General features: G+C 42.5%; 1 protein-coding gene across 9 annotated transcripts in view; it reads left to right on the top strand.

The window, feature by feature from the left end:
- The window catches only part of GOLGA4 (golgin A4), a 107,871-nt gene that overhangs the window by 62,216 nt on the left and 17,705 nt on the right, over positions 1-27,950 (top strand). For all 9 annotated transcript variants that reach the window (XR_006354099.1, XR_006354098.1, XR_006354096.1 and 6 more), the window contains 11 exons: positions 1,794-1,972; positions 5,615-5,746; positions 9,979-10,134; positions 12,250-14,730; positions 14,764-16,256; positions 16,857-16,978; positions 17,565-17,695; positions 18,160-18,276; positions 20,785-20,805; positions 20,982-21,050; positions 22,963-23,038. Coding sequence is in view for 5 of the 9 variants with exons in the window: in XM_043976347.1 (XP_043832282.1) it covers positions 1,794-1,972; positions 5,615-5,746; positions 9,979-10,134; positions 12,250-14,730; positions 14,764-16,256; positions 16,857-16,978; positions 17,565-17,695; positions 18,160-18,276; positions 20,785-20,805; positions 20,982-21,050; positions 22,963-23,038 (4,977 nt within the window). In the remaining 4 variants the exon portion in view is untranslated. The remainder of the gene's footprint in view (positions 1-1,793; positions 1,973-5,614; positions 5,747-9,978; positions 10,135-12,249; positions 14,731-14,763; positions 16,257-16,856; positions 16,979-17,564; positions 17,696-18,159; positions 18,277-20,784; positions 20,806-20,981; positions 21,051-22,962; positions 23,039-27,950) is intronic.

The raw sequence follows: 27,950 nt of genomic DNA, 5'->3' as shown, positions 1-27,950 counted from the left end.
CAGTTTTACCCCTGGATGGTAGCATTGCCTCATTTTTATTGATGTCAGCTGCTTTCCATTCTTTTACTCCAGACGCGATTCTCCCAAGCATGCTGGTTGAATATCTGCGGATCGATCCTTGCTGTTGTTTTAAAGACCACTAAAAAAATATTTTGGAAAACATTTTGTTGGATTGCAAAGTCCTATGTGAATATAAGTTTTATTTTCATTTTTTCCTCATTACTGTAAATTTTGATTCATGCTGCTTATCTGGCATAGCCATGACACAGCCTCTTTGGGATGGTCAGAGGCCACATCTAAAGCTCATACATTTAGCCTAGGCACCAGCATGCTTTTCAAAGTGGTGTACAGCATTTTAACCTTCATTCTCGCTGTCCTCACCAGTTTCTTTCCAGATCCAATCTGGATCACTCCTGTGAGTTCTGGGATCCTGGGAGGCTTTTGAGTGAAACAGTGCTTAGGAAAATAAGAGGGTGGTCACTAGTGACCGTCCCATCCTTCCCCAAGAGTTCTGCACACATTAAGCCTTTATCATCCTTAATTATCAAATACCTCAGCAGACCTAGGACAAAGTAGCTGGAAGACCTCTAATAGATAATGGTTTAAGGGTAGCGATGGTCTGACACACAGCTCCTGTTCCATGAAAAGGGGTCTAGCCGGCTGGCTTACTTAAGCCTTGTCTTGAGTCCTGGTGGGTTTATTATTCCTATATACTAGGGACTGTCTGGGGAGTAATTTAAATTTTCACAAGATTTAGTTATTTATTACCTAAGATATTAGTTTTCTTCTGCAAATTATCTTGTTAATGGTGTTTTAAAAAGAAAAATTGCCTGAGATACATAGAATTTTACTTTGAAAGAAAACCCCGCACTCTTGTGGTAGTTTGCTAGTCACTCAGCTTCCCTGCTGGTGTCGTGCTGGGATGTGGTGAGTCAGCTGTCCCCTCTGCATGTCGGCGGGCCTGTGCACTCTTCCCTCTCCCTGCCCTCCTGGCCTCTCTGAATACCCAACAGGACAGTGGTGCAGATATTCAGAATAATCATGGTTATTAGGGATGGAAACAATGATCATGCTATCCGATCTAGCTAGAAGAGTCAGGAGTTTTAGAATATTATTAAACATGGAATGGTTATAGGAAAAATAACATTTATTCTTCTAAAGAGTTTAAAGTTTGAGGCAATTTCTTGTTAATGGAAGACTATTAGTATACAGTCAGTCAATAAACATTTATTAAGCACCTACTATGTACCAAACACTATGCTCTAGCTTTATATAGGTATTTTCTTAGGGAAGTAACCTAATTTGGGGCAGAATAAGGAGTCCAAAATAAATTTTAAATGATATGTGTAGTTACACACACACCCACAGACACAGACACACACACAGACACACACACACACACACACACACACACACACACACAGACACACACACACACACTCTTGTTTTTTAAAAGTGCCTCTTTTTAGTTAAACTTCTATTAAAGCAGGATCTGGAGACAGAACAAAATGAGATTTGATGTGCCAGGCTCAGATGATATGTGTGTTGTGTTTTGGGAGGTATCAGACACTGCTAGTCATTAACCTGGAAATGGTTGATTTCGTTGTTGGATCTTATTTGTCCAGCTCCAAGAAGAGTTGCACCCTCAGCCCAAAAACATGACCATTGGTTGTCCCTTGTCCTATTGCTGCCTTCCTCTCTTCCCCATGAGTGACAGTGAAACAGCAATCTTCCGTGACATTATTTCTTGAGCTGTTTTCTTCTTCTTTCTTTCTTTCTTTTTTTCATTCTAGCTTTTGAGGAACTTGAAAAAGCTTTGAGCACAGCACAAAAAACTGAAGAAGCCCGGAAAAAGATGAAAGCAGAAATGGATGAACAGATAAAAGCAATTGAAAAAACAAGTGAGGAAGAACGTGTAAATCTGCAGCAAGAGCTGAGCCGGGTAAAACAGGAAGTTGTAGACATTATGAAGGTAAGAGTGAGACTCCACTGAATTGGTTTGTAAGAGACTGTAGAAATCCAAACTGATGGTTTAGAAAGTTTTCAGTTCGTATCTAATCACTAAAATAAATACATAAGAGAAATGAATGGTAACTTCTTGGGAATTAGCGCCATGACCTATTCTTGACTGATGACCCTAGTCAGACTTTTTTTTTAAATCATAAAAGTATTTTGTTATTTTCCAGTTACATGTAAAGATAGTTTTCAACATTTGTTTTCTTAAGATTTTTAGTTCCAAATTTTTCTCCCTCCTTCCCTTTCCTTCCCCCAAGAGAGAAAGCAATCTGATATAGATTATATATGTACAATTACATTAAACACATTTCTTCATTAGTCATGTTGTGAAAGAAGAATCAGAACAAAAGGGAAAAACCTCAAAAAACAAAAAAACAAAAACAAAAGTAGAAACAGTCTGGTTCAATCTGCATTCAGAATCCACAGTTCTTTTTTCTGGATGTGGGGAACATTTTCTATCATGAGTTCTTTGGAATTGTCTTGGATCACTGCACTGCTGAGAAGAGCCACGTCTCTTACCATGTTGCTGTTGCTGTGTGCAGTGCTCCGCTCGCTTCACTCAGCGTCAGTGCAGTCAAGTCCTTCCAGGTGTCTCTGAACTCGGCCTGCTCATCATTTCTTACCTCTCAGCAGCACTCCATCACGTTCATACACCACGACTTGTCCAGCCATCCCCCATGGATGGGCCTCCCCCCGATTTCCAACTCTTTGCCACCACAAAGAGAGCGACTCGAAATATTTTTTCCCTATGGTCAGACATTTTTATTTAGTTCCCAAAATAGATTTTGTTGATATATTTTGTTCAGTGTCGGTGATGTTCTACATTTAGAGCTGGGAGAAGATCTTTAAGTCCCCTTCTAGTTTAACTCAATGATTTTACACACGGAGGAACTAAGACTGAGAGAGATTAGAGTAAGTGGCAGGACTAGGGAATCTAATTTAGGTTCTCTGGACCCCCCCCCCTCCGCCCCGCTTCTCCCAGTCCAGATGTCTTTTTGGGGTGTCATACAATGTTATTGTTCAGTTGTGCCCAACTCTCCATGACCCCATTTGGGGTTTTCTTGGCAAAGATCCTGCAGTGATTTCCCATTTCCTTCTCCAGCTCATTCTACAGGTAAGGAAACTGAAGCAAACAAGGTGAAGTGACTTGTCCAGGGTCACACAGCTAGGAAGTCTCTGAGGCTGGATTTGAACTCAGGAGAGGAATCTTCCTGATTCTAAGCCCAGTGCTCTATGCACTGCAACACCACCTAGCTCACCCCCAAGGAAAACAATTTGGTGCTCTTCGTGGCAGTATTACATGGCATCAATGAACCATTAATTTTAATCATTTGGCATGTCTCATTCTGTCTTTATGACCGTAAGTCAACAAATGAGTGCCTACTACTTGACAGGCTTAGCACTAGCTAAGGTAGCTCCTGCTCTGGGGAACCACATACAGGCAACTATGTACAAATGAAATATACAGGCTAAATTGGAGACAATCAGGAGACCGGAGGCGCTGGGATCAAGGGGAATGAAAAAACACTTCTTGCAAAGAAGCCTGAGCTGACACTTCAGAGTATCCAGAGAAGCTAGGAGGTAGAGATGGGCAGGGAGAGAAATCTAGGCCCGGAGACAGCCAGTGAAAGTGCACACAGTTTTTTTGTTTGCTTGTTTTTTAATTAATTTTTTTCGGGGTGGAGCAGTGGTGGTTAAGTGACTTGCCCACTAGTAAGTGTCAAGTGTCTGAGGCCAGATTTGAACTCAGGTCCTCCTGAATCCAGGGCCGGTGCTTTATCCACTGCACCACCCAGCTGCCCCTTGCACACAGTTATGCAGAGACAAGATGGCAGAAGAAGTTCAAATGTCCTCTAGACAGATCTAAAAAAAAAAATGCGCTAGACTGAAATATGATCAGGAAATCCAAGGAAAAACGCTCTAGGGAATCATTTTTTCAGGTCAGGTAGGCATAGGTAGACTAATAGATGCTCAGCACACTGTCCGGCCAGGAACAGCTACACAGAGCCCTCCAGTGCATCAGCTGAAGTCCAGCGTAAGAGAAAGTCTTGGGACCAAACCTGGACACCTCAGTGGCTGACTGTTATGTGGTCAGCTACTATGTTGCTCAGGGTCATATACCCAAGGTAGACTGAAAGTGGGCAGGCTAAGGAGGAATCATAGACCCTTGGCTGAGTACAAAGAAAGAGGAGGTTCAGAAAGCTGCAGTCTGGCCTACAGCCCAGGGAAGCAGAGCAACGTCTCAGTTCCAGCTTCTAGTCTGGCCTGCAACTAGGGCTGAAATCTCAGAGCAAAGGAAAGCCTGTAGTTTTATACATGTTCAAAAGAAGGATTCTATCATTGGCAACAGAAGGGGAGATGGAATGGAAAGGAGGTAGATTGTTGCTTATTGAAAAAATAGTATTAAGTATTTTTAAAAAGCAAGTGCATGAGGTTGGGAAATTGAGTGTCCACTATGATGCTGGGGTCACTGGATCAGAGTCCATTGGGGTATAAGGATTATGAAGACTCATTGGGTAGGAGAAGCCCAGGCTGTGGAAGGCTTCAAAAGACAGAATTTTATATGTGACTCATAGGAGCTGATAGAATATGGGGCGTGTCAGGCGAATGACATAGTCAGACTTGTCCTTCAGGAATATCAGTTTGACAGCTGAGTAGAGGATGGCCGGGGGTGGGGAGAGACTTCCTTTTCTGTGTTGTGTTCCCCCATTTTTGAGGGCAGTGCTTGTCTTTTTGCTTGTATCTGTGTTCTGGACACTGAGCTCAGTCCCTGGCACATAACAAGTATGTAATAAACACTTGTGGACTTGCTGTGTGTGTCCCAGAGCTTTGTCTGTCTCAACATCCTGAATTTCTTTGAACAAAAACTTCATCATTGTGGTTGTCTTCCTTTGGGCACTTTCCATCTCATCAGTGTCCTCCCTAAACTGGAGTGTCCAGAGCTGCATACTGTTCTTCCGATGTCATCTGAGTACTGGCAGAGAGGACAGAGGACTGTCTTTCTTAGTGACTCAGTGCGGCCCAAGATTGTTGTTGTCCTATGGCTTTGGGAGGCTGCAGTGCACAACCCCGCTCTGTTCTGTGTTTCACATGACAAGCTTCTTTTTAAACTGGGACATTCCTGTCTTGTGCTTGTGAAGATGTTTGGAATTCTTCCAGTGGCACCTTCTTATGCTCACACTGAGACGTGCCATGTGGGACACCCCCTTTTGTGGCAGTCATGCCCTGCAGACAAGACTCAGATGGTTTCTGTGTCACTGCTGGAGAGAGTTTACATGTGAGAAATGTCAAAGAAGTGGGAAATTGAGAAGAGGTTCGCTATCGATTGTTAATATGTTTAAATGGCTAATAACCTCTATTAAAAAAATGACACAATTTACTGATGTGTAATAAAAATTTGGTTTCTTTTTTATGAGTATGTGCTAAGCACTGCATAGCAGATTATAGCAGCAAGGACGTCTATTTATGCAGTTCAGTGACTTGGTGGGTCATTGGATGGAATTTGCCTTTTGCCTGTTTCTCATCAGTGTTGGAGTTCAACACAATGAATGTTGCTTTCCAGGGACTTTTACCTGTGCCCGTTTGACTCATTTTTCAGAAAACGTCTGAAGAGAAAATTGCTCATCTACAGAAGATGCATGCCGGGGAGCTTGCTAACAAGGAGAAGGAGCTCAATGAGAAACTTCAGGCTCGAGAAGAAGAATTCCAGAGGCAATTGAAAGCAGCTCTGGTGAGTATTTGTTGTACTGGGTTTTGTAAATAACATCATAGCATCCAAATTTTTGGTTTGGGTTGCTTTGGCAAAATAGTTTGAGATCACACTTCTCCAGAGATAAGACTTCTTTCATCCTCAACTGGAAATGAGAGGAAATGGATGAGCTCGTGAGTTCTGGGAATAACTCGCACAGAGCTCTGCCCTTGGGTCTGAGGTTGTTCATTTTCAGTTGCCTGGAAATTAGTCCATTATTTTCCAAGTTAAGTTACTTGCTTTTCCTGGCAATTTTATGATTTTTAACTTAGAATGGAGAGCAGATGACCAGAAGAGCACCAGTGGACTCTCACTCCTTAGAAACGATAGCATCTATTATTCACAGTAAGACAGTGATCTGAGACAGTTCCAAAGGTCTCAGGATGAAAGATGCTGTCCACCTCCAGAGAAAGAGCTGATAGACTCTCAGTGTAGATTGAGTTTTCACTCTCTGTATTTTGTTTGTCCTTTTGGCCTGTGTCTTCTTTCTCAATGTGTCTAATATGGAAATATGTTTTATAGATTGCACATATAGAACCTACATCAAATTGCTTACTGTCTTAGGGAGGGGGGTACGTGAGGGAGGGAGGGAGATATTTTGGAATTCAAAATTGTAAAAAGTGAATGTTAAAAATTCTTAACATGTAATTGGGAAAAAAGTAAAACACTATAAAAGTAAAATCAAAAAGAAAAGAAATGCTAGTGTACATTAAATGATAGTAGACCCTGAGAGAGACTCAGCAACATCTCAGTTTCTATCAGCAACCCGTCTTGGGTCATAATGTAAAGATACATAGCCCTTCATGCCTCATTAAGATTGAATTAACTTAATGTTAAATTATCTTTGATGTATTGTTTAATAAATCCAAGAAATATGTGATATACATTAGAAGAATTTTAATTTTTAAAATGGTTAAAATAAGGCTTAGTTCTTAAGAGGGTAAAGTTTAGTTATTTGAAAAATTAATTTATGTAGAATACCCCATTTCTTAATAATTCTAGAAAAAATGCTATTCTGTATAGAAGAAATTCTGCAGAAATCATTTAAATGTTTCATGAGCTTATAATAGGTTTAAACATTTAAATCTAAAGTATAAACACAAGAGATAAGATTAAAATGTTCAGTTATCTTAACAGAATAGAATAGAATAATTTTTTATATGATATGGCAGTACCAAAAATTAACACTTGTCAAAGGAGATTTGTAAATGAAAAGCAATTTCCCTATTAGTTGGATATAGGCCATGCTTTTCTTCCCAGCTTGGCTCGTAGTCAAGGTGGGGGACCTTGTACTTACACCAACCTGGTCTTGACTTCTTTCCCATATAGTTTTCTGAGGACAAGACAGCTCCTTATTGCTGGATAGGGGCTTCCACGGAGTGTAGTCAAGTGGAGATGGTGGAGGAAATGGTGGTGTTGGATCCTGCTGAGTAGTGAGGGAATGCCCTGGAAGTGAATGCCTGTCTGAATGTTCTCCTTTCTAAAACAGTAGCAGTGGGTGGCTCTTGATCTTTTGTGTGTGGAAAAGAAAGTCAGGAACCTTTTTAAGGGCACCCGAGAACTAAGATCAGGGCCAAGTAGTGAAAGGATACTTTGGGACTATGAAGGAGGTGATGGAATGGTATAGGATAAATCCCTACTGCCTGTTCCTTCTCCCCCCCCCCCCACACATGTATAGACCATGGAGAAAGGAGGAAGTTGAGGGCAGTTAAAACAAATGTCCCCAGTGTCCCTTCTCTTGATGTTACACAACTCTGTCTTTATTCTGGATGGCGTGTGCAGGGCAAGGCAGCAGGGAACGTGGTGGGAAGAAGAATTGCATAGCACTTGTTAATGGGATTCTTCATCTTATATAAATGTAAAACACTAGCATCGTTCTTTTTGGTGACTACCTTTCAAAGAGCTCTTATTTTGGGGCATCTTTTGCTTGTGGGCAGCCAGCATTTCGGTCACAGACTCCTGGAATTGGCGAGTTGGAAGAGGCCTTAGACACTGTCTACGCCATTCCATATCTGAATGGAGAACCCCCATCATGACACGCTTGACTGGGGCTATCTAGTTTCGATTTGAAGACCTTCAGGGAAGGGGAGCCCACCGCTTCCTGAGGCAGTCCATTCCGTTTCTTGTAGATCTTGTCAGGAAGTTTTGCCTGAATTGGTGTTTCTGTGACTTACCATAGTCCTGCCTTCCTGGGCTGAGCAGAAAAAAATCAATCCTCCTTGTCAAACACTGGATTCAGTTCTCATGACCCCTTGTAGGCTTCTCTTCTTTAGGCTCAACGTTCCCATGTCTTTCCATTGATGCTCCTATGGCGTGTTCTCAAGGCCATATGCCCTTCCCTAGGTGTTCTCCCTAAGACATTCTCTAGTTTCTCAGTATCATCCTTGATTGGTGGCCTCTGGAAATGGACACTTGACTCTAGGTGTGGTTACACCAAGGCCAAGTAGAGCGAGACTGCCCCCACTTCATTCCTTTAAGTCCGTCCTCTGCTGAGGTAGCCTTTGCTTTCTGGGGGCCACTTCCCACCACTGGCTCACTGAATTTGCAGCCTGCTAAAATCTTCCTATCTTTCAGAGCTTCTGTGTAAACCTGCCTCTCTTCTATGGGACTTGTGAACCCTCGTTTGAGGCTTTCCATTTTCCCGTTTGTATTTCTAGTGTTGGTGTGTGTTTTTGCTTTCAGTGAAAAAAGGGTCATAGATCATAGATTGAGAGTTCACTGGGACCTTGGGTATTCTCTAGTCCAACCTCTTTATTTATTGTACAGATGAAGAAACTGAGACCTGGGAGTTTGTTACCTGCCAGAAGTCACACTGCTAGTAAATGTCAGAGGAAGTATTTCCTAGCTCTGCCACTTTTTCTAAAACTCCACAGAGCCTTTGAGAGGCAGCATGGCAGAATGAATTTGGGGATCGTTAAAGTAGAGGGATCTTTTCCCAAGGGGTACTCCCTGGTGTGGTCTTCCCTTTTTTTTAACATAAACGTTATCTCAGCAACCATCTACAGTTGTGCATCTTGGAAAACCTCAGTCCCTAAGGAGTTTTAAAGTTTCAGGTGGCCCAGAAAACACTGGAAAGATGATGATGAGAGTGAAATCTGGTGTCTCTCTGGGATGACCAATGCTTAAGAAATGGCATTGGGGATATTCTTCAGAGAGGAGGTATCACAGGTGAAGGAGGCTGGCCTTTCATGTAAATGACAGGTGGTAGAGGGATGGCCTCATGTTTCATTGACACCTTGGTGTTTAAGGTTACAGGAAAGTTCTAATGTATTTGGTGGATTCTCTGTGATCTACAGAAGAAAGGATCCAAGAGATGTCCAGGCTGAGAAGGCATCAATATGTTGTGACTCTGTTTGCAGGGAGTATTTATCCATATATATCAGTGAGCTTACGTTTCCGTCAACTTGTTTTTGGAAACCATATAAGTGACTTGACAGCAACTATGCTAGCAGGGAGAATTTATGAACAAGCTGTGATTTTAGGACTGTGACGCGCACGTTAGCAGTGATTCTGCCAGACACAGATTAGCTAAAACAGATTGGAAAGGCTCTATTTCCTTGTTTCAGCAAAATAGAACAAGGAAGGAAAAGGAAGTTAATTTTTCTGTTTATTGTTTATCAGCATTACCAGCGGTCATCATTCTTGTTTTCACTGTCAGCACTTATTGGGTTCTTTAAAAGTATGCGTTGTATATGCCATTATCTCTCCTGTTTAATTGGTAATATTTTGTTATGCTTTAAGCCCTCATTAATTTGGATTTCACTAATTTGGAATCTGTGATAATTGGGACAGTGTGTGGCTTAAGTTTCTGATTCCTAATGGAAAAAGGGCCTTACTAAGCAAATGAAAGGTACTTACCACTCCAGTTAACAAGGAGAGTGTCAGCCTATTTCAGAAAAGTGTTTTCAAGCATAGTAGAGGTGACTATTGACATATAAGCAGTGTGGGTGTTAATTGAAAAGACAGCACTTACTACCCTGGGTGCTTAAACGTTTTGTGTTATTGAAGCTCTTTACCACTTGGTCAGACCAATTCTAGCTACTTTAATTAAAGTCATTGTTGCTGTTTCAAAATAATTCTGTACGTCATAATTTTTATAAACTCAGCCAACTTCTTGGCTTCCACGTTAATGAGGTTTTAATTTTCTATTGTAACTTGTGATTTGTCATGACCACAATGAAGTATGGCTGGATCATTTTTTTTTTTAATCACAGGAAAATAATCAAACAGAGTATCTGAAGACTACTCAAGAAAAAGAGCAGCAAGAATCTTTAGCTCTGGAAGAATTAGAATTGCAGAAAAAAGCTTTACTCTTGGAAAGTGAGAATAAGCTTCGGGACCTACAGCAAGAAGCAGAGACCTATAGAACTGTAAGTTAAAAAAAAACTAAGTACTAGGGATATGCCTTTGGGCAAGTCATTTTAGTGTTCTTGGGCCTCAGTTTCCTTATATGAAAATGAGGACGTCTAAGTAATGGCTATGATAGGGGTTGGCCCAATGCCTGTTTTTGATTTAAAAAATGTAAAAATCATCTTCAACTTCACAGACTCTAGGGAAAGAGGCTGCGTGGCCTGTGAGCCTGTGAAATATTTTTAAATGACTAGCCTAATTTTGGGGGCTGAAGCTGACTGGAGGACTAATCTGGGGACTCATGACTATTTGGCTATCTGACTGCGTTTAATTTAATGTGGGCCGTTTATAAAGTTCCACCACACTGCTCCACTCCCAAATTGATAAACACAGGATTAAGAAGTCTCTTAACCAAATAATCCAAGCAGAGTTTATTTATGAGATACTATTTCAAATTAGGAATACGGGGAAATAAAGTACAACCTGACTGCTTTCCTGCAGTCTCTTTCCACTGCCTCTCTTTCCCACCTGCTGCTTGGAACTTCTTGAATACAGTAAGGGCCTCAGGGCACCTTACACTTTCCCTGGTTTGTATTAAGGCCTGTAACCTTGTCAGCCCCGTTTCTCCTTTTCCCAAACCGAACTCTCCTCCGTCCTTGTCGGGCTCCCCTCTAGTCAGCCTCTCTCCTCTAGTCCATCCTCGAGTCTTCTTTTCCTAGTCTGTCTCCCTCTAGTCTCCTTCCTTTCCCCTATCTCACTCCCAGGTCTATATATACCTTTTCTTCTCTCCACTCAAATCTCGGGGCTTCCTTCGCCCCCACAGACCAAGCTAATCCACCAGCCAGAGCGGCACCTGGGGGGGGGCGGTTGGGGGGGGGGGTGCTTTCGAGCCTTATGCCTCAGCACAGGCCATCCGGGATCCTTCAGATAGCTCCACTCAGGTTGGAGCTGGGGGCTTTTTTTTTTTCCCCCCAGCTGTCTGACCTGGAGTCTTGTATAGCCCATGGGGCTTTTTCACTCAGCTGAAGCTGAGGAGGAGGGGGAGGGGGAGAGACCCTGAGGGCCTAAGGCTTTCTAATCTCAGCCTAAAGGTAGGGTCCCCAAATCAAAATAAATTTCCACAAGCCATAGTTGTTTAAAGCCTGGTCTATACTTCCTCCTAACTCTGAAAAGTTTTGGTTCTAATGCCATGTTTCCATTCATACATTGTTTTTGTTTTTGTTTTTTTTTGGTGAGGCAATTGGGGCAAAGTGACTTGCCCAGGGTCACACAGCTAGTAAGTGTCAAGGGCCTGAGGCTGGATTTGAACTCAGGTCCTCCTGATTCCAGGGCCAGTGCTCTATCCACTGCACTACCTAACTGCCCCCATACATTGTTAAAGTAGAAACTATTCTTTTTTTCACTAATTTATTGGTGATATAATGTTTCATTTGATGGGAATTTGATATCACTCTTTTCAGAAGGTGATGCAAGAATGAAAAGGCTAATTCATCAATAGTTAGTAGTCTTTTCTGTCCGGTGTATATATTTATGACTGCCCGTAGACGCTGTCTGAAATATGTCTTTGTTTAAGCAAAATTGTCACAGATTTATTACTTCTCATCACTATGACATTTTCTTTCTGTGTTTGCTGTCATAGAAATGACTCTATTTGTTGGTAAAAGTCAGACACATTCCTTTTAAAGAACCTCTGTTTGAAAAGTTCTGGTAATAGCTTTCTCCCATCTATGATTAACATTCTGAAATATGAATTAAATTTATGGTAGAAATTTTTTGCCTTTTTGTTTTATGGTTTCTTTCCTTTTTTTGGAGGGGGGGGCAGGGCAATGAGGTTAAGTGACCTACCCAGGGTCACACAGCTAGTAAGTGTCAAGGGCCTGAGGCTGGATTTGAACTCAGGTTCTCCTGAATCCAGGGCTGGTGCTTTATCCACTGTGCCACCTAGCCTGCCCCCTTATGGTTTCTTTATAAAATTGGCAAGGGCGGGAAGTTTAGAGCATACTCTTTATAGTGTCTAATTTGATATTTTGTCATTTTTTCTGTTTTGTCTAAGCAGTTTGTAAATATCCTTTCAACATTAGTCATGCTAGTCAGTGTGTGCCTCAATTAAAATACATGTATTCTCTTATTTCTAGAGAATCCTGGAGTTGGAAAGCTCCCTGGTAAAGTGCTCTCAAGATAGCAAGAATCAGGTAGAAGAGATGTCCTTTCAAATGGCATCTGAGAGAAACAAGCACAATATGGAAATCACAGTCATGGTTGAAAACCATAAAGCAGAATTAGAAAGTCTGCAGAGACAGCAGGAACGGCTTTGGACAGAGAAACTTGAAGTCCTAAAGCAGCACCACCAGACTGACATGGAGAAGCTCCGGGAGAAATGTGAAGAAGAACAAGAGGCAGTGTTGAGAGAGAAAGAGACTGTGTTCCGTAGGCACATAGAAGAGATGAATGAGAAGACCCTCGAAAAGCTTGATGTGAAGCAGACAGAGTTAGAAGCGTTGTCTGCGGAGCTGTCTGATGTGTTAAAAGGTCGTCAGAATCTGGAAAAGGAGCTCTCTGTCTTAAAGAACGAGACAGATCAAGTAAAGCGGGAGCTCGAGGCGAAGCTGGATAAACAGAGAATTCAGCACCAGCAGCAAGTTGACATTATGGTTGAAGAGCAAAAACTGTCTGTCCAGAATATGGAGAAAGGAATGAAAGACGAAATCAATCAACTTGGACTCCTGCTCAAGGAGAAGGAACGACATTTGGAAGAGCAGCAAGCCCAGCAGCAGAAATTAGAGGAATCCATTAAAAGAGCCGAAACCGAGCTTAAGCAAGCATCAGATAAGATGGACATTTTTCAGTCACACCAAAATAACTCAAATGAGCAGGTAAAGGCCTATGAAAGGCAGCTGACTGAATTGCAACAGAAGTGGAGTGATATGGAAGCAGAGAAAGATCACCTTGAAAAACAGGTAGCAGAAGCTGATGTGCAAAAGAATCATCTCACTGCAGAGTTGGATTCTTACAAAACCCAGGTGCAAGAGTTGATGCTGCAACAGGAGAAACACAGCAGAGAAATGGATCAAAAACTACTTTCTCTGACTGACCAATATGAGTCTCAACTTAAAGATTTCAGCATAGAACGAGAACAGATCAAGCAAAGCTTGGCTGAAAGGGAAAATGAAATTTTACACATGAAAGAACTACAGAACCAGGAAGCGGACCATTTCAGGCAAAGACTCTCAGCCAAAGAAGAAAGCATGAAGACTCTGGAAAAGGAATATGAAAACAAACTGAAGAATCAAGAAATCAAGATGGAAAAAATTAAGCAGAAAGCAAAGGAAGTGCAAGAAACTTTCAAGAAGAAACTGTCGGATCAGGAAGTTAAGCTGAAAAAAGAACTGGAAAACACACACTTAGAGTTCAGCCAGAAGGAGAAACAGTTTAATGCAAAAATGTTGGAGATGGCCCAGGCTAGTTCTGCCGGAATGGAGGATGCGATTTCAGAACTGAAGAAGAACCAGAAGGAGCAAGTGGAAAGTCTCACGGCAGCCCATCAGCGAGAGCTGAACAGCATCGTGTTGGATTGGGAAAGGAAGGTCAATCAGCAAGCCGAGGAGCTCCAGGAGAAACACGAGAGAGAGCTCCAGGAGAAGGAGCGAGAAGTGGCCGAGCTCAGGCAGGAGGTGCTGGCCATCAGGGCTGACCAAGAAATGGCCAGCAAAGAAGCAGCCCTTTTGAAGGAAGAAGGCACGAAGCAGGGTGCGCTTGTCCATGAGTTACAGGAGCAGCTGAGGCAGAAATCTGCTCAGATCGAGATGCTGACCCAAAACGGAACTGACGCGAAAGCCCGGCTCGAAGCGCTAGAGGCTGACCTGGATCAGTCTGTGAGAGAGAGAGCCGCTCTTCATGAACAGATTAAGGAGTTGAAGATACTGGAAGAAAAAGATAAGCAGAAGCTTTTGGAGGTGACTGAGAAGCTGAAAACTACTGAAGAACAACTCCAGGATTTGAGATCTTCATGTGAAGGATATGAAAAGAAAGTCGAGGCAGACCACTTGCACTTTCAGAAACTGTCTGAAAAATTAGTGGCACAGTTGCACACGTACTGCCAGGAAGCCGAGGCCTTACTGCAAACCAAAACCAGTGAACTGATGGAGAAAAGTAACGGTAAAATCGACGCCGCGCTTTCTAGGGTTTCTTATTGCCAGCTTCAGACAGCTAAAGTGAAAGAAGCGCTATCAATTCAGACTCATAAAATCCCTGACCTAGAAGCAAAGCTGAGGGAGGTGACAGAACAACAAAATGTTTTAAATAATTCTTTACAACATTCAGTTCTTCAGTTGGAAGAAAAAGAGAATCAGATTAAGAGCATGAGAGCTGACATCGAAGGCCTGGTCACAGAAAAAGAAGCATTGCAGAGAGAAGGAGGCCATCAGCAACAGGCTGCCTCTGAGAAGGAATCTTGTATCACTCAGTTGAAGAAGGAGTTGGCTGAAAACATCAACGTTGTCACCCTCATGAAAGAGGAGCTTCAGGAAAAGAAATCAGAAATCAGCGACCTTCGTGAGCATGTGAAGGAGCTGGATGCTCAACTCCAAAGCAGCGTCAGCCTGACAGAAAAGGAGGAGGCTCTGTCTCTGATAAATAAGCAGCACGGGGAGGCCCAACGAGGCCTGCTCAACCAAGTCCAAGATTTATCCTTGGCAGTTGACAGCTTGACCAAGGAAAAGGCATCTGCTCTTGAACAGGCTGATCACTGGATGAATAAATTCTCTGAGTGGAAGAAGAAAGCACAGTCGAAGTTTACACAGAATCAGAATGCTATTAAAGACTTGCAGATGCAATTAGAGCTAAAAACAAAGGAATCTAGTGAAAAAGATGAGCAGATAAATTCATTAAAAGAGAACCTTGATCGGGAAAAAGAAAGTTTCCAAAGTTGGAAGAGTGAATTCGAAGAAAGGGAGAGTAAAAAGGAGAAACACGAACATGATTTGCTAGCAGAGTTAAACATGCAGAGAGCAAGAATTGCAGAGTTAGAGGAGTGTGTTACCCAGAAAACAACACAAAATAGGAGCTTAGCAGAAGAACTTACAAGACGCTGTGAAAATGAAGGGCAGCTCCAGCATGCCCAAGAGCGAGGGGAGGAACAGGTGCTGCAGCTCCAGAAGCAAGTGGACTCCATGAGATCTGAGCTGGAGGCCCAGCAGAGGGAGATGGAGCACGCCATCGCTTCCGGTGACAAAAGCAAAGCGGATGAGTTAAAGGCGCTGCAGGAGCGACTGGATGCAGAAACTGCTGCAAAGTTGGCAGAACTGAAGAAGAAGGCGGAACAAAAGATTGCCACCATCAAGAAGCAGTTGCTGTCCCAAATGGAAGAAAAGGAGGAGGAGCACAAAAGAGAAGCAGAAAATCAGGTGATGGAGATGACCCGGCAGTTGCAGGAGAAAGAACGTGAGGTTCAGCACCTTCGTGAGCAGCTTGGGTCTGTAGCTGGACAGGCTGTGGCAGCCTCCGCTGCAGATCTCACGGTGCAGGCAGCAAAGGGGGAGATTGACGGTGAGAAGATGCCTCAGGTTGAGACACCGGAACTTCAGGGGAAGAAAAGGCAACGGGAGGAGCAAACAGTGGTCAGTTGTCTTCAACAGGAACCTGAGGAAAATAGCCACAAGTGTTATTCTCTCGTTGCTGGAGAGCAGGGTGTGGGGGAGAATGATAGTGCCAGGCAGCAGCAAGACTTAGAGAATGGCATCGGAGTGGTCCAGAAAATCCTCCAGGACAAGGGCCAAATGGGCCAGACTTTAGAAGGAGAGGTACAGGGGTCGGATGCCCACCGTGCCGGAGTTGGAGCAGAGCTGCTGACGTCCAACCCCGGATACTTCAAGGCTTCTCAGCAGCAGCCAGAGGAGAAAGAGAAGCCAGTGGAAGGGGTAGGGGAAAATGTGGAAAGCAGCACAGAAGCCCAGTTTCTCCCAGGCACACAGAGCCAGCAGGAGGACCTGAGGTCGGAACTAGAGGAGGCTCAGCGGGACAGGCAGCGGCTGCGCAAGGAGGTGAATCGCCTGCAGAGGGATTTGCGGACTCTGAGGAAGGAGCATCAGCAAGAGTTGGAAGTAACCAAGAAAGAATGTGAAGAAGAAATGGAAAAGAAAATGAAGTAAGTTTTGTTCGTGCCCCAAAAGTTTGTGCTGAGCCCCTTCCCGGCATGAATGTCCTCAGGGGCCCTGCTTCTACCAAGAGTGAAGGGCAGATGGTCGTCTGAGGAGGGAGAGAGAGCCTTGTTGCAGGGAGGGTCCCAGGAGAGGATGGGAACAGGGAAGTGGCCAGCCCTCTGAAAGGTCATTGGAACCAGCCAGTTCGGTGCAGGAGAAAGCTGGTTTTTGGACAAATGGTCCTTTGGCTGTTCTGGAGGTAATGGAGAGAAGACCAGGTGGTAGTGATAGTAGTAAGGTAGTAGTAAGAAGCTGCTGCATGCAGCGGGATTGGAGAGAAGGGCCTGGACGCGGGGGATCCAACTAAGGGGACTTGGTGCAGCCCTCAGCACCCCTTGCAGAATTAGATGTGCTTATGGCCATTGCCGTAGGTTGCTTCTCTCTAGTTTTAAAAGTGTCGTATGAATAGCTGCAAAGTCGAAATTTAAGCAGTGTTCTGTGTCAAATGGGGGAATGATATTTCTCTTTCATATAAGATGATGATAAATTAAGTGATTTTGTTCTCTTTGTATGAATACATTTGATTTTAAAATTTTGTTGTACAGAATGGAACAGGAAGACAATGAGCTGAAGCATAACTCCAAGTTAAAACAACTAATGAGGGAGTTTAATACACAGCTGGCTCAGAAGGAACAAGAATTAGAAGCAACGATCAAAGAAACCATCAGTAAGTACAGTAAAGAGTCATTAGCAGAGAAACAAGAATAGCCGGAGATAATTTATGATTTAAGGTCACCAAGCGGAGAGTTTGAAATAAACCAGCACTGACCTGCCCCCCGCCACCCCCCATCAGGGCCCAAAACTATTTCTGTCCTGGTATATAGCATGGTCCCAGTGGCCTTGACAGTTGGGAGAATAAGGAAAAGAAGTGTGCAGAAAGAGACACCCCTTAAAGTAGTCATCTGACAGGCCTTGGTGGGAGTCACAAGGAGGGGGAAAGTGAAATAGGGAAGCCCAAGGGGATTCATTCACATGTGAGAATGGACTGATTTTTGTGAGGCGGCGCATAGCGTAGCGGCGTGTTTGCTTGTAATGTTTTACAGATGAGCTGTGCTGTCAGCCCTGGGGGTGTGTGTGTACATATATCATTTCATACACAAGTGGTGTAGATATACAAAAACGGTTCCTTTCGTGTGGTGCTGGTCATTTCATTTCATTAAGCTCAGTTGAAAAGGACTTTTTCCTGAAGCTGGTCTCATGATCTCTCCCTGTCTAACGCCTTTTCCTCTGCACTCTCCTCTTGTGTTTGTCAGGCAAGGCCCAAGAAGTGGAGGCAGAACTCTTAGAAAGCCATCAAGCAGAAACAAATCATCTGCATAAGAGAATTGCTGATAAAGAAGAAGATTTAAAAAGAACAGCCAAAAGATACGAAGAAATTCTTGATGTAACCCTGTTTTTGTTTGTTTCTTTTAGCTTGTCATGTTTATTTCCTCCCAGTCAAAGGGGAAGTTAGAGGGTCCCCTTCTAATATGCTTTTGTTCCATTGACTATTCAAATAGAGCCTTTGGTACAAGACAGATCCAAAATTGTGATTGGCTTCTTCCCTGGCTTCAGCCGCTTAAGGACCTTGAATCACTCATGGGGGCAAGCCCTGAGGCAGGTGCAGGAACACACAGGTCAGATTCCTCTGATCCTGAACCTCAGTTTCCTTATTTGTCAAGTAGGAAGTGGTCCTCAGACTTCATAAACAGTGATTCTGAGCCAAGTGCTTTTGGGGTCAGCCTTATCAGCTACGAGCGAGCAGAGCAATGGTTTTATCTTGACCATTTTTTAAATCTAGGATTGCCACATGCTTAAACAGTCACATGATATTTGATTTATCTTGTTAATTCATTTTTTCCCTCAAAGGCACGAGAAGAAGAAATGACTGCTAAAGTTATTGAACTACAAACACAGCTGGAACAGCTGCAGAAGGAATACCAGCATAGACTCCATACAGAAGAGGAGATTCAGAGCAGTGAGAAAGTGAGAAAACCCCCATTTCCCAAGTATCTGCTCTGTGAAAGGCACTGTGACGTCCCTGCTGTCATGGAGTTTAGAATCTTGGCGTGGGGATAGAGTCAGACCATAGGGAACGGAACCAGGAAAGCAGAGGAAGGACAGCGAGCCAGCCCCTTGGGAAAATGGGAGGAGGAAGCTGGGGAGAAAAGAAGAGGCCTTGGCGGGTGGGCCTGCTGGGAGAGAGCAGCCTGTGTGAATGCCAGGGGAACCCTGCTCTCCAGAGCTGGTCTGGCTAGGGAAGGGCAGAGTGCGGCTCTCCCTTCTTTCAGTCTAGGCACCAGGTCTCTTGCTGTGATCCAAGATCGCATTCATTCTCTTGGCTGGTACCATGCTTCATTTTTTATTCCTAGGCAGGGGGGTGGGAGGTGGAATGAGCATTTTTATTAAGCGACTGCTTTGTGCCAGGCACTGCCCTGCATGCTTATAATGTGATCTCATGTGAGACTCATGACAACCCTGGGAAGTAGGTGCTGAGGGAGCCAGGTTAAGTGACTTGCCCAGGGTCATGCACTCTTACTGTGCCAGCAGCTTTTAGCCTACTAGGGACTTGAGATTTTTTGTTTTTGTTTTGTTTTTCATGAACTGTGGTCTAGACCTTCCTGATCTTGTACTGTGCAATTGATTTTTTTTTTTGGAACCAGTGTAAGACTTTACACTTGTTCTTTTAAAATGTAATTCGATTTGATTTGGCCCATTGTTCTAGTCAGGGATTTCCCCCCATTTTTATCTGAAGGTTTTTGTTGTTGTTGGGGTTTTTTTATTTGATTTTATCAATTTTTCAGGTCCCTATTCTCTCCCTTCCACCTTCCTTCAGTCCGTCTTTGAGAAGCAAAGAAAACAAACCCTGTTATAAACATATATAGTAAAGCAAAACTAATCCCCACCTTGACTGTATTCAGGAAAAACAGCCACGTCTGGGTCTGTCCTTTGAGTCCATCACCTCTCTATCAGGAGGTGGGCAGCATGTTTCGTCGCCAGTTTTCTGGAATCATGATTGGTCATCGTGTTGGTCAGAGGTCCCAAGGTTTGCTGAGTTGGTGGTCTTTGCAGTACTGTTGTTAATGCCTAAGTGATTTTCCTGCATCTTCCTGCTTGCCGTTGCACGAGTTCATACAAGTCTTCCTAAGTTTTTCTGGAAACCCGCCGCCCATGTCATTTCCTACAGCACAGTAGTATTCCAACCCGTTCATATACATAGCCTGTTCAGGCCCCTCCCCTCCTCCCCCAGTTGATGGGCAAGTCCCATAGCTTGCAACTGTGCTGCCACAAAGAGAATGACCACCCACAGCTCCTTTTCCTTTTTGTTTGATCCCTTTTGGATGCAGATCTATTTGTGGCATTGCTGACTCACATTATATATATATAAAATTTTATGTCTTTATAATTGCTTTCCTTTGTGATCCTATATATTTTATTTTCACTATCAAAAAAAATTACTCAGAGAAGGGGTCCACTGGTCTCCAATAGACTGCCACAGGAGTCTGTGACACACAAAATGATCGAGAACTGCCCATCGTCTCCTGTTTGGGTCTTGAGCGTTCTCATGTATGTTAGCTGTTCCTCAGCATTGTGTCCTCTGCAGCTTTCATAGTGTGCCACTTTGGCCTCCATTCATGTGACGTTAGAAGTGTTGAGAGCACAGGGTCAGGAGCATGTCTTTGGCGCTCTCTACCAGAGACCTCCCTTCCAGCTGATCGAGACCTATTTCGATGTAGTCATTCACCAGTTGTGGATGCACTGAAAGGTACATTTCCCAGCATTCCCTTATGCTTTCTCTTGAGGAATAGGGAAAATTGGACATTGAGATGGGTTTTCTTACTACCCTGAGGCTTTTTGGGTGTTTAATTTTAGGTCAAAATTCGGTTCTAGAGAAAGAAGAATATTTTATTTGTAGTTTTGGGTCTTTTTGTTGTTCAGTAGTTTCAGTTGTGTCGAACTCTGTGTAACCCATTTGGAGTTTTCTTGGCAAAGATACTGGAGGGTTTGCTATTTTCTTTCTCTGGCTCATTTTACAGATGAGGAAATTGAGGCAAACAGGGTGAAGTGAATAGCCAAGGGTCACATGGCTAGGAAGTGTCTGAGGCCGGATTTGAACTCAGGTCTTCTTAACGCCAGGCCTGGCACTCAATCCACTGTGTCACCTTGCTGCCTTTTTGGTCATAATCTGTGACACTTATTGTCATTTTATTTCTTTGTAGATTTATTCACTTCTCCAAGATTCATCCCCACTCCAGCTGTTGACATTTATTCTTGACCTAGTTGTATCATGATTTGAATGCAGTACATTAAGAAAAAAAATTTTTTTTTCCTCATTGTCATGGAGAGCTTGAGAGGAAATTAGAATAAACAGGAATAGTTGAGAACTTACTGAATAACTAGAATCTTGGCCAGTTACTTTTTGGCATCTTCATATCTGCCAGGTTTGGTGTTTGTTTCAAGCAGAAATGTTACCTTTTTTTTTCTTTTTTTCAGGTAACAATTAGGGATCTCCAGGTAAGTAGTGAATTTCATTGCCTTAGATTAAACTACCTTTTCAAGAGAATTTTGTGTTATAACTGAGCCAGGAGGAGCCTGTTACTAACAACAAAAAAGTCCCCAGTAGTACAAAACATGTCTTTGTGTTAATGAAGAGTATACTTGTTTGAAAAGTCCCTTTTCTGTTTTTTCAGACCCAGCTGGCCCAGAAAACTACTCTTGTCAATGATTCCAAGTTGAAAGAGCAGGAGTTCAGAGAACAGGTGAGGGAGGTTTGGATTTGTGTAAGAGGAATCCATTGCAGGGTGTTTTGGTGCAGGAAAAGACGCCCTTGCACCTGGAATCTCTGCTACTGGGGAAGCCAGGCAGGGCTGCCAAAGGAAGGGCCAAGGGACCTAGGCTAGGAATGGAGCCGCTGAAAGCCTCTTGCCAGGTCAGCGGTGGGATTAGGCCCTATCAGTTTGACTAAAGTATGGAGACCCCGTCTCCAAAAAGGAGGGAAAGGCTATCTATAAGGCTTCTTATTTAGAATATTAACCATCTAAACTTGCTTTTCATTTAGCTAGAATTTTATTTTGCTGGTTAACAGTTGACCTTGATTGTTCTGAATTATAGTATGGATTTTGCTTCTGAATCAGAATGATTATGTTTTTTTAATAAGAAATCATTTTATATGATTAATGTAAATTTCATGCCTTAATTTGAGATTGAGACAGTCTTTAAATCTCCTATTTTATCCTTTAATTATATATATATATATATATATATAAAACTGATGAGAGCATGGTTTTAATGCTTGAAGAACATTTATCTTTGGATAAAATATTGAGTTTTGTTATTTACTACAAGGTTCAATTCTCAGAAGAATCCTTTTGGGGGGGCTCAAAAAGTAAAAAATAATGAGTCAATTGAAGTTAATCTTTCTACTGATATTCTCATTTTGTATGGGGCAGCTAGGTGGCACAGTGGATAAAGCACTGGCCCTGGAGTCAGGAGGATCTGAGTTCAAATCCGACCTCAGACACTTGATACTAACTGTATGACCCCAGGCAAGTCACTTAACCCCAATTGCCTTAAACATCCGGAGCCATTTCCAGTCATCCTGATGTATATCTTGCCACCAGACCCAGATGGCTCTGGAGGAGAGAGTGAGGCTGGTAACCTAGCACAGCCCTCCCTCACTTCAATCCAGTTCAGTGCAAGTCATGACTTCACCTTCCTGGTGTCATTGGTCCTCTTTGAGAATGAAGAACAAACAAACAAACAAATAACAACAACAACAAACCACCTTTTTGTATAACTGTCTATTAAGACTTATGTGTAGCCAGTAACAGCAACATTGTGTGATGATCAGCTGTGACAGACTTGGCTTTTCTTGGCTGTACAATTATCCAAGACATTTCCAGAGCACTCATGATGGGAAATGAGGTCCACACCCAGATAAAGAACTCTGGAATCTGAATGCAGATTGGACCATATTATGGTGGTTCGTTCTTTCTTTCTTTTTTCTTTCTTGAGGTTTTTCCTTTTGTTCTGATTTTCTTCTTGCACAGCACGGCTAATGTAGAAGTAAGTTTAATGTGATGGTACATATATAACCTATATCAGATTGCTTGCTGTTATTGGGGGGGAGTGAGGAGAGGGAGGAAAATTTGGAACTCAGTCTTACAAAGGTAAATGTTGAAAAATATCTCTACATGTAACTGAAAAAAATGCTGTTAAGGAAAACAAAAGACTTGTGTGTAACCAAAGCAAGCCTACATGGTGAGCATGGTGCCTGAGCTTCATTCCATCAAGTCTTCCTGCTCTTTGGAAGTGGATTGACTTGAGTTTTCCCAACGTACACTTGCAGAGATTTGCCCATCTCCTCCTGTCTGTTAGCTTCTTCTTTTCTCTTTGGCATTAACTCCCGTCCTTGCTGTGTTTTGTATTTCCACAGTATCTTTGGCTGTCTCTAGGGACTCTGCTATTTGAGGAGCACTTTTTGAATACTCTTCTTGTAGTCCCCTGTCCTCATGTCCTTCCTTGCCTGTTGTAGGTTGTTGTAACATTAACTTTAATGGACTTTTACCTTGGCAGTGTTTTTATAATCCTTTTTATTGTCACTATGACTTTGTAGACAAATTTCTTGTTTTTCTTCATATTTTTTTCATCTATTTTGTTGGTTATTTTTAGATTCATACATTAGAAGATCGCTTAAAGAAGTATGAGAAGAACATGTATGTTACAACAGTGGGGATGCCTTACCAAGGTGAGGGTAATGACTCATTTTTTTTACTAGGAATTAAATAAAAACAATTTATTTTACTAGGTATTAAATAAAAAATAACTTCTTAAAGTAAGCCAAAATTTCTAGACTCCATGAAAAGTAGCCAAAAAGTTTAAAAAAAAAAAAAAGGAAAACCCTTTTGTTTTCTCAAATAATTTGCTGTGACATCAGTCACAGATATTTGACATTCTCTGATTTGAAAAGCTCCATAGTCCCTTCTGATAAGAGAATAAGAGAAAGAAGAAATGAATCATTTGGTTAAAGTCTTTGCTCCCTACTCCTGAAGCTTTCACTGAAGCTTCCAGCCTTCAAACTCTTCCTGCCCAGAAAATCAGCAGGAGCCTGTGGGCCTCAAGGCTTCCCATAGGAGTTGCCATCTGAGCCGACCCTCTCATCCAGCCTTCTACACAACATCCTTCTCTGCTACTCCTCCCAAGTCAGTGAGCTTCACTGACTCTCTGTTCTCCCTGGGATCAAGTATAAACTCTTCTCCTTGGCAGTTAGAGACTCACAGTCTGCCCCTTTCATCCCAGTGTTCTTACAGGTTATTCCCTCCAACGTCTTTATTATCTGGTTACTGCTGCCGGCTCGCCCTTTGAGACTCTCTTACCTTCACCTCCTGAAGGAGGCCTTTGCTGTGGCCCCCTCAGCTGCTGGCACCTCCCCGCTCAGATTACCTTTGTGAGGTGCTTTGTGCATATCATGTATATACTGATTGAGCTGCGCATCCTTTGCTGCAGTGTGTGCTTGAAGCATGCTACCCTCCTCCAGAGAAAGAACTTCTTGCTGTCTGAAGACAGACAGAAGCTCACTGTTTTTTCTCCTTTTTTTGTTTTGTTCGAGTCTTCCTGGACAAAAATGACTAATATAGTAATGTTTTCTGTGGTTGCACATGTGTAGCCTATGTTAGATTGCTTACTGTCTCAGGAAGGGGGCAGGGAGAGAATTTGGAACTCAAAATTTGACAACTTGAAAAGAACTTTAAAAATTGTTTTTTGCCTATAATTGGAGAAAAATTTTTTTGGGGGGGGGGCTGGGCAATGAGGGTTAAGTGACTTGTCTAGGGTCACACAGCTATTGAGTGTTAAGTGTCTGAGACCAGATTTGAACTCAGGTCCTCCTGAATCCAGGTCCAGTGCTTTATCCACTGCACCACCTAGCTGCCCCAAAAATGTTATTTTTTTAAAAAATTTAAAATTTTTTTTATTTTTAGTGAGGCAGTTGGGGTTAAGTGACTTGCCCAGGGTCACACAGCTAGTAAGTGTTAAGTGTCTGAGGCCGGATTTGAACTCAGGTACTCCTGACTCCAGGGCCGGTGCTTTATCTACTATGCCACCCAGCTGCCCCAAATGTTATTTTTTTTTTTTTAAAGAATGTAAGCATCTTGTGGGTAGGCACTGCTTTTGCTTTTTATGTGTATCACTGAAAAATTTCAAAGCATCTTACTAGTTCTATTGGTCTTTTTGTTTAAAAAACCTTGGGATGACTGGCATATTCTAAAGGCCATCGAAAATGCTTTTACAACATTGGATTTGTTTGTACTTACCAGTTTTTATTCATGAAGGCAAACATCTAGGCCCCAGATTAATTTTATTCAACAGAAATTGACATTGGTGATAGGAGCTTGGACCTATATTAACTCTTTAGTGGGGGCCTCACATACAAACTTCATCTCCTGCACCCCAGTGCCTGGGGTACCTCCTCATCTCCGCCTTCCTGGCTTTCCTGCCTTCTTTCAGGTCTCGGCTAATATTCCACCTTTCCCAAGAAGCTTTTCCTGATCCCTTCAAATGCTAGAGGCTTCCTTCTCTTAATTGTCTCTAGTTTATTCTGTATAGATTGTCGTCTTTTTTTGGGGGGGGTACATAATCATCTGCCTGTTTTTTCTCCCCATTAGATTGAGAGCAGGGACCCTGTTTTTGGCCTTTCTTTGTATCTTTAGCACTTGGCTCAGGCCTGATTTGTGCTAGATGCTCAATGAATAAACGCTTGTTGAATTGGCTGACAACTAGCAGTATCAGGCAAAGCTTCCCATGGGAGTTGGCATCTGAGCCGAACCTACAAGGAAGCAAAGCAGTCTCAAAGTCAAAGGAAGAGAAGAATGTGGTCTAGGCATGCGACACAGCTTGTGCAAAGGCCTGGCATTGGGAGATGTGATACCAAGTTTACACAGCAGCAGGGAGGGCAGTTTGACTAATCACCGCCACCACCACCAGCACTGTTTGTTCAGTGCTTTAAGGTTTACAGAGGGCTTTACAGATATTTTCTGACCTTTATCCTCAACAGCCCAAGGAGGTACATGTTTTTATTCTCATTTTGCAGATGAGGGAACTGAGGCAAGATAGTCCCTTCAATTTTCATGGTGGAGACAGCCGAGAAGGAAAAGTCCTGTGGTCCTTAAGACGCAGCAGTACTTCTGTGGTATCACCTCCTCTTTAACAGCATTATTTAAGGTTACTATTCCCAGGGCTCTTGGTTTAGGGTCCTGGGCAGTCCCCAGGTGGTTGTGAAGGGAGATGGTGCGTGTGAGAAGCTAGGTGGTTTGATTTGGCTGCTGCCTGCTGCTTCCTGTGTCCCTCAGGGCTCCCAGCTGCTTCAGTGATTGGTGTCCTTAGCCTGCGTATGACAGTTAGTGGGGTAGTTGATCCCTTTTCCCCAGGAGTTACCTCCTGGGGTGGTGGTTGTGAGGGCTGAGCTGGATGCAGGCATGGTGGTGTGAAAATCACATCCATAGTAGAATTCCCTCTTTTTTACCCCAGCCTTTTCAAGGATGAAATTATCAGTAAGGGAAGTTGAGAAATGATTGCCCGCCATGTCTTTGGCAGAAGGAGAGCTCTGTCACTTTGTTTGAGAGGGTGCAGCAAAATCAGCACCCCTGTTATAGTTGCCAGAGACTGTAAAAATAGGGCCCAACGTTTGATTTGAAGAATACTGCATCTAACGGGATGACCTGACAGCAAGCTACCTTTTCATGTTTCTTGGGCGGATTCACACCTCTACTAACTTGTCCATGGGAAGGGTTTCCTTGGCTAAGCCAACTTGATGAAGTGGAATTGGCGGTTTCTGTACTGAGATGTCTTTCTGGTTATACAGAGTCATATGGGGTAATCAAGGCTTTGCTGTGATAGATAGACTCTCCAAGTATTTTTTTTTTAATCTGGTCTATCTCCAGACTTTATGCCATTGTTATTGTTAGAGATTGTTTCTTAAATTGTTGAAATTAAAAAGAGTAAAGGAAGAAATTTTCTTCATTGCTTTTTCTAAATTAAATTGTTTTTATTTTTTTAATAAGCAAAAACCAGTTTTTTATCTTATATTCCTTTCATTGGAAAAACAAATGGGAACCCTTATAATATGCAGAGGGAATCAAGGAACACAAAGTCTTTCATTGACTGTGTCAAAAACTGTATGTGTCTGTGTGCATATATGTGCATGTGTGTCTGTGTATGTCTCATTTTGTGCTCTGCGTTCACTGTGGCGTGCTGCAGGATCAGTCCTCTAGACGCGTGGGTAGCTGTTTCATGACAGCTTTCAAAGTTGCTTGGTTTAACTGTGTTGTTTTATAAATAGTTCTTCTGGTTCTGCTCACTTCAGCTCATACAAGTTTTCCAGCTTTCTCTGAACTTATCCACTTCGTCATTTTTGTGGTATAGTAGCCTTCCATTGCATTCATATAGCAAAGCTTGTTCAGCCATTCCCCAAGTGATGCTCATCTCCTTAGTTCCCAGTTCTTTGCTGCTATAAATATTTTTGTACATATTTCTCATTGCTTTTTAAAATTCAGACAGCCTGACAGTGAGGTAAATATTGAAAAACTGTTCTTATATGTAAGAATGGATCCTTGTGCATTGTTTTACAGTAACAAACCTGCTTTATTTGTTCCTGGCTGTATCGCAGTCTTCAGCATAATTCTGTGATGAGAACTTGGGTTAATATAGTCAAAAAGAGTTAGTTGTAAAATGTGGAATGAATGTCCACACAGTTCTTAAATTGAATTTATCCTTTTTTTCTTTCCCCAATATATTTTTATTTATTTCATTAAATATTTCTCAATTATATGTAAAAACCCCTTAACATTCATTTTTAAAAATTTTGATTTCCAAATTCTCTCCCTCATTGAGAAGGCAAACAAATGATTATACATGTAAAGTCATGCGAAATATATTTCCATATTGGCCATGTTGCAAAAGAAAACAGATTGAAGAAAAATAAAGAAAGTAAAAAAGTTATGCTTTAATCTGCATTCAGACTTCATTAGTTCTTTCTCTGGAGGTAAATAGCATTTTTCATCATAAATATTTCAGAATTTTCTTGGATTGTTGCATTGATCAGAATAGCTAGGTCCTTCACAGTTGATCATCATACAATATTCCTATTACTGAGTACAATTTTTCTGGTTCTTTTCACTTTGCATGAGATTATATAAGTCTCCCCTGGTTTTTCTGAAAGCATCCTTATGCATCATTTCTTATAGCACAGTAGTATTCTATCACAGTCATGTACCACAGCTTGTTTAGCCATCCCCCAGTTGATGGACATCCCTGCAATTTTCAGTTCTTTGCCACCACAAAAAGAGCTGCTACGACTATTTTTGTGCCGCTTGGTCCTTTCCCCTTTCTCACGGTTAGAGTTGGAGGTGGCGATCCCTTGAATATTTTTAATAGTGCCTTGCATGTAGACATAGGAGGCACCCTCATCCAGTCTGATGATAAGTAGAGGCTAGGTAGAATTGCTCTCATGTCGTAGCACAGAAGCAGGATCCACAGAGGCCCTCCATGTAGAAAAGTGGCTCATCTTCTTTGTTGTGGAACCAGATCTGGTTTCGTTGGTGTAGTAGGGCACTCCTGGTGAGGAAACCTCTTTTACCAGCTTTCTACCACTTTGGGGTCACTGG

Source organism: Dromiciops gliroides, chromosome 1 (genome assembly GCF_019393635.1).
Source record: "Dromiciops gliroides isolate mDroGli1 chromosome 1, mDroGli1.pri, whole genome shotgun sequence".
Lineage (NCBI taxonomy): Eukaryota > Metazoa > Chordata > Mammalia > Microbiotheria > Microbiotheriidae > Dromiciops > Dromiciops gliroides.
The sequence above is the reverse complement of the archived record's forward strand: the minus strand, read 5'-3'. Positions and strand labels throughout refer to the sequence as shown.